The following is a 7051-nucleotide window of genomic DNA, read 5'->3' as shown; positions in this document are numbered from 1 at the left end:
TAGATGGGTGGATGACCCACAGTCTAGAAAGGGAGAACTGTGTGAGTAAAGGTGCATTTTGGGATGGGAGCAGCTATTCTGGGTGGGAATCAAGATCTGAGTGGCAGGTTTTAGTCTCCCAGAAGCTTTGAATGTCCAATAAGGTAAAGAAATATTCAACTCAGTTATCTCAAGGCACCAAATGTTTATCAAAGCGAAGCCCTTGGAAGTCTCTGGAATAAAGGTGACATTCATGCATGACTTTCTTAATTCACTAGAAACGTTTTCTCAAGAAGATGTTCTGAATTTTTAAAATTTCCTCTCATAAATACCACCTTGGGTCCTTAGGAGAAAGAGTACCACAGGCAAGGTAACAAACACCACACTGCAAGTCAAAATAAAATAAGAGTCCTTTATTCTGTCTTCAGCTAACAAAATCTGAAATAACGTTGATTTTTAGTGTATAGCCATTGGACTTGCTGGAGTTCTTTCCCATCCCACTTTGGAGTTAAATGTCCCTACAGCATCCTTTTCTTTCCCCAGATCAATGACTACTGTGCAGAGAAGGCTACCACCTAGGAAAGTAATTGGTAAGCAAATCATAGAACAGGATGTCTTGCAATAGCATCTACCTGTGAGAATGGTGGGCTGAATGTACACACCATGCTAACAATGGAAAGACAGCCCTAAGCAGAATCCTAGCAAAGGCAAAAAAATCAAGAACACAACAGCCTTGCTAGGAGTACAGGTTTTATAGAGGACAAGAGCAAGATGAAGGGGAGGTGACAGTGATGGTACCACTGTCTGTAATCTAACAACCAGAGCCCTGAGCAAGAATCCTGTTTTGGGAACAGCCAGCAGTTTTCTGGGAGACTTTCTGCGTATCTCTGTCCTTCAGGTTCTGCCTGCATGACAGAAGCCTGACTGTGGCCACTCTCCTTGGGGGTAAAAGGGTCTTCTCCCCCAACTACTGTCTTCCACCAATCTGAGGGAGCTCAGTGGTTATGGGATTGCTAAAGGAAAGTATTAAAGGGTCAAAGGGAGGAAGCCATAAATGAAACAGCTGATGGGGCCAAATGCTTAATGGGCACCCGCCAGCTTTCATACTTGCCAGGGGGAATAGGGCATTTCAGAGGGAGGAAAAATGCAAACTGAGCTCTGAGGTCAACTCTTCAATGTTAACCTGTCATATCCTCAGCTTCTTCTTCCTGTAGGACACTTGGAATAAAGAACCTCATCTTGATGGCCTGTCTCTCCTCTGTTCCCCAAGAGGTCAGCAAGTGGGTGTTGGGGTCTCTGGAGGAGCAGTGTGCACAGAACAGCCGAGAGACTCCCCAAGAAGGGCTTTGGCATAAATCAGTATCTGAGAGGCACACGACCTAGGTATGACTTCAGTTGTGTTTCCCGAAGATGGGCATTTTGCTTGCATTGTCTGGTGCCACCCAGGCTGGATCTGGACAGCCCTCGGGCCCCAGGAGCTGCTTTGCAAGGCTCAGTCAGAATCCACTGTGTGGTCCAGGGTATGTCGGGAGCGCCTCTGGTTCCTGGATGACACACACAGGTACACAAGAAACGCCAGACACAGCAAGGCCATTCCCGTGAAGAAGGCAAGGGTGCCTATAAAGGTAGGTGGCTTCATGGGCAGGCGGATCAGGGGAATTTCTGCTGGGATCTGGTTGGTCAGGCTGAGCATGTAGCCAAGAGACCAGGCTATGCTGCTATTTTCCACCTGTGGAGTAGAGGAGATGGCTCAGTTCTCAGGACAGGGTCGAGGTATCGGTTATATGCCCGGGGCACACCACTGTCACTCTTGTGAAACACCTATAGGAAACTGTGCCCTAAGGAAGTCAAACAACTTGCCCAGGTTCAGACACTGCAGAGACTGGGCTAGAATCGAGGTCACTGGAACCCAAAGGCTCGAGAGCTCCACCTCCAGCGCTGCAGATTAAAATCAGACGAAGAATCCTCACAACCTCGCCAGAGCCAAGTGTGAAGAGGGCAGTTAATAACAGTGAACATCTTTCTCTTGCCTTGGCTAACGAGGGGAATGAGTGCTTTACCGAATCCAGGACCAGTTTCTAAAAAAAGGGCTCAGTCCAAATGGGAAACAGATTGTCAATTTCTTCTGGTAGATTCGTCAATTTTTGTTTACGTGTTTTTAGATATACAGATGTTTTGAATTTGCAATCTTTATAATGAATTGACCTTTTGATGATTATGTTGTAATCCTCTCTATCTTGAATGACGCTCTTTATCTTAAAGACTATTTTGTCACATATTAAATGGGTACACCACTTTTCTTTTGGGTGATGTTTGCCTGATAGTTCAAAATTTGTTTTTAACTTTCAATCTTTCCATGTCCTTATGCATAAAGCCTAAGTGTTTCTTTAAAGTGTTTCTCTTATGAACAATATATACTTCATTTTTAAAAATTCAATCTGAGAATGTCTGTCTTTTAACTGGTAGGTTGAGTCCATTTACGATTATTGTGATTATTGATGTATTATATGGACTTCTTCCTAATCTCTTAGTTTTAAATTTGCAATTAATGTTATTTTCTTATGTTTATATTTTTTACTTTCTCACCTTGAAATCATATGTATATAGAGGATGTCAAAAAAAACCATACATTTTAAGAAAGGAAAAAATTGTATTAAAATTGTAATACTCAACATATATCGATGACAAAAGATGAATACAAGTCATGTTTGACTTCTGCAATTACAAGAGGTGCTTAGAGTGGTTACCATCAGCGTAATTTTAACACAGTTCTTTCCTTTCTTAAAGTGTATATACATTTTTTGGCACCCTCTGTATATATGGTCCCATTGACAAAATGAACATTTTAGACCACTCTTATATCCCTGTGTACTATGGCCTTCTACCCTATCCCCTTCACAGTAGATATTAACTGCACTTGAATTCTGGGTTGTTATGGATGAATTCTTTTCTTTGTCTTAGTTTTCTTTTTGAATATAATTTTTAAGCCACAACATTATTTACTTTTACTTTCTATATTTTTGGAACATATCCTGGATTTACTTCTCTTCTTATTTGACTAACTCCTCCAAAAATATTTTTTGATGTTAAGTCTCTGTTTGGCCAATCTTCTGAAATTTCTTATGCCCTCATATTTGAGTACGAATTTGGCTGGATGTAAAATTCTTTATGAATAAAGGAAAGGAAACTCGAAACCTAGAATTCTGTATCCATCCAAGCTGGTATTCAACGGAAAGTCATTCTCCGGTCTCATAATGTACTCTCCTGTAATTAGATTCATTAGAAGCAAAGCCTAGAGAGTACATGCCACCAATAGTCCTTATATGTCTCCAGACATCCTTATTTTGTATAGATGATTTAATTTTATTTATGTAAAAGTAGACAGTCACAGGCCTCATGTCAGATGTTGATTGGTTTAATCTAATTATTGCCGAAGCTAATAGTGAATACACTGACGCCAGACATACTTCAGGCTTTACACTAGCTAGTCCTGAAATGAGAAAACCCTCCCAGAACCCGGGGAACATAGTGTTGGATGAACTCAGCAAGGCTGAGTCCTGCCCAAAACAAGGTCCAGTGGCCCCTTCACCAAACAGTCACCTAGTGACAGCTGTTAGTCCAGCTTCGGAACATTCTGGGCACTTGATAGCAAATGTAGTGCCTCAGGCTCATTCCAAGAAAAAACTCGCATTTAATGCTGCTTCTAATTGAATCCCCCATGCTCTGAAGCCTGTATCTTACTCTGACATCTGTGTTAAATGGAGAGCCGTTCGTTACTACCCGCTTTTTAAAAATTATTATATTTGAAACTTCTTTAAAGGATGAGAAGTCTCAAATCCTTAATATATTTATTTATTCATTCAACAAACATTTAGTAAGCATCTTCCATGGTCTCGCCCCTGTGCTGGATGCTGGGAATATGAGGATGATAAAACAAGTCCTGCCCTTGTGGAGCTCACATGGAAGGGTCTGAGGTGAATGCCTCTTCTGCATTCGCCATCATCTCCCAAGAGATAGGCTTCCATTCCGCAAGTTTAAATCACCAACATACTTTTAGCTTCTACATTTCTTACACACACACACACACACACACACACACACATTTTGAGAGGAAGAAGAGAAAACAATTTGTACTCTGACTTACTTCTTTTTTAAAATGTATTTGGGGCCAGGTCTCCTCGGTGAATTTGTACCCACCTACAAGCAAGTGGTAGATATAGTGGGCTGAAAAGCAGTAGGAGCGGGCATACACCTCCTCAAACTGGGGAAGCAGCTGTGGCAGCAGAAAAAGAAATTCAAAACAGGTAAGAGGCAGGCCAGGCAGGCATGTTTTAAAATGCACATTTTGGAACACCTTAGATCAACAGTCCTATTTAAAGAAGTTCATCATCTAGAATTTCATAATAAAATTACCATAAAATAATACAATAATATAATATAATATTGAAAATACCCCCATACAGCATCACATAAGAACAGTCTCTAAGTTTATAGAATCCTTATTACGTGCCAAACACTGTTCTAACCACTGTGCTTGTGGTTATAATATCAATCCATAAAAGGGGGTATGAGGTGGATTTCCTTATACCCCCATTTTTATAGGGGTGAAAGCAGAACAGTATAAAGGCCAAATTTGGAACATACACACATATGCACAAATGGAATATACTCTGTTTTGTACTGATATTGATCCTTTCTCTCTAAAAACTGACCTGACTCCAATTCTGTGAGCAGAAATTCCAGGTGTTGGAGTTGAAGGTGTTCAGGGAAAAGCTCCCTGAAAGATTTAAAGCAGTGGCTGTGTAGTAGAATCCTGCAAAAGCCTGTAAGGAAGCAGTACAAAAGGAAATTTATTCTCAGAAAGGGCCATACATGGAGGTTTCAGGGTAGGGAATACGAGACTGAGAAACAGGTCAGCAGAAGACAAACAGAAAGGTGAGAAATAAATATCCAACAGGGAAAAGAGGAATCAGTCAGTGGTTTTTGCTCTTACCACAAATGACCCTTTAACTTTTGGCTGATAAATCCCATCAAAGCAGCAGACTTCTTGGTCATGGCAAGCTTTGAAGGTAAATAGGGAAGCCACCTTTTCCCTACACAGCGATGGGTCCCCAGTTCCTTCAAAAGTGATGATGTCATCAGAGTTATAACTTCGAGGTCTTAGATCTTCCGTGCACAGGCTGTCGAATATGTGGCCCCCAGGGAAGCTGGTGATATAATTCCGAGGGTAGCAGGGGTTGGTGAGATTGGTTCCAGTGGTAGAATTCTGTAGGTACAAGAGTGCTGTTAGAAATCACTCTTTTGTAGAGGACCCAATATTTCCCTTTTGCAAATTCTCACAACCTCTACCCTCTACTGCCAAGAGGTAAATGGGAAAAATGCCACTCTGTGTCAGTGTGGACTTGAAGACACTGTCCAGGTTGTCTGGATAACTCCAGTGGTGGTGCAGGGACAGTTACCCCGCACCAGGCACAATGCTAGGCTCTCGCTCAAGTTACCTGATCGAGCCCTTACGATAGCCTGTGGAGTAGGTGTTATGAACTCCATTTTGATAAGAAACCAAGATATGTTTAGATTAATTGACCATTTTGAATAGAATATTATCTATCCACATAATAAAATAATCCAAAAGGTACAGATAAACAGGAAAATTAATTCTCCCTCCCACACCCCAAATCCCCTTCCTGGAAGTGACCACTATTGCCAGTTTTGGGGTATTCTACCAGAGATTCTGTATGTACTTTGTGTGTGTGTGTGTGTGTGTGTGTGTGTGTGTGTGTGTATGTGTACCATGTTTCACCAAAAATAAGACCTAGCCGGACCATCAGCTCTAATGCATCTTTTAGAGCAAAAATTAATATAAGACCAGGTATTACATTATATTATATTATATTATACTATATAAAACCCAGTATTATGTTATATTATACCTGGTATTCTATTCTATTCTATTCTATTCTATTCTATTCTATTCTATTCTATTCTATTCTATTCTATTACATTACATTACATTACATTATATCATATGACTCAGTCTTATATTAAAATAAGACCAGGTCTTATATTAATTTTGTTTCTTATATTAATTTTTGCTCCAAAAGACGCATTAGAGCTGGTTCAGCTAGGTCTTATTTTCGGGGAAACACGGTACTTCTTGTATGCCTATGCAAATATATTTTCCTTTCTCTTTTTTTAATCATTCTTTAACACACACATATTCCTCAGGACCAGCCAAATTAAGAGTTTTGACTTTCTGACCCCCATTCACACTGGGAAAAGGATGACTTCCTCCCCCCTTCTCCTGTCAGAAGTTCAGAAGAGCCCCCCGCCCTCTACCCCTGCCAGGGCCCGAGCTGGAGAAAGGAGCATTAAGCATTGCTAGAGAAAAGAGGATTTTCAGAGCTTCTCTCCAGGAAAGAGGCATGTTAGCTGAAATACTTTAACGAGCAAGTGTGGAGGAGTGGTGGTTATGGAGACCTTGCTCGGGAGAGTTGATCAGGTTCCCTGTGGGGTTTGGTTTGGCTGAGAGGGGTAGACAAGCATATCGGGTGGAAACTGAGTCTCCTGAGCCATGAAGAGTAGCTGAAGGCTGCCTGCAGGTTCTCCAGCTCTGCCCTCCCCAGGCAGTGTCAGTTTCTCTCAACAATGTATGTCACAGGCAAGTGCACTGAAGCTCCAGCCTTTCCTGTGAGGCTGGAAGAGATTTATCAGCAATGGGCCAGAACCAAAAGGTCAATTCTTATAACTGGCCCTGCATGACTGCTTAGCGAATGCAGGGGTCTGAAGATATGAGTTCTGCTGGTGACACGTTTGTGAGCCGGTCCAATTTTCCTGCAGGCTGGTGTCTGGGGAATGCTGCTTCCTTCCTCAATTACCCAGGTAGGTTACCCAGAGAGGTGTGGATAATTCTAATGATCCCGTGTCCACTATGTTCACAGGCTGGTCCAGCCCTTGTCCCCTGTCCCTGGGTCTGTGGCCTCTGGGTGGCCTCATGTCACTCTAGGTGGTCAAGGCCCCTCCCCTTCTCGGCCATGACTGAGATTGATGTCCCCTGGGCACTGGAGTTAGGGTC

At 41.9% G+C, this 7051-nt stretch overlaps 1 protein-coding gene across 1 annotated transcript in view; it reads right to left on the bottom strand.

The window, feature by feature from the left end:
• Positions 1–371: 371 nt before the first annotated feature.
• The window catches only part of ENTPD3 (ectonucleoside triphosphate diphosphohydrolase 3), a 28662-nt gene continuing 21982 nt past the window's right edge, over positions 372–7051 (bottom strand). Inside the window, exons 8-11 of the mRNA XM_081071956.1 lie at positions 4973–5245; positions 4692–4802; positions 4124–4252; positions 372–1708 (exon numbers count right to left, since the gene is read on the bottom strand). Of these exons, the coding sequence (XP_080928082.1) occupies positions 1472–1708; positions 4124–4252; positions 4692–4802; positions 4973–5245 (750 nt within the window). The 3' untranslated portion in view covers positions 372–1471. The remainder of the gene's footprint in view (positions 1709–4123; positions 4253–4691; positions 4803–4972; positions 5246–7051) is intronic.

Source organism: Rhinolophus hipposideros (assembly GCF_964194185.1).
Source record: "Rhinolophus hipposideros genome assembly, chromosome: 14".
Lineage (NCBI taxonomy): Eukaryota > Metazoa > Chordata > Mammalia > Chiroptera > Rhinolophidae > Rhinolophus > Rhinolophus hipposideros.
Note: the sequence above shows the minus strand (reverse complement) of the source record. Positions and strands in the feature narration are given on the sequence as shown.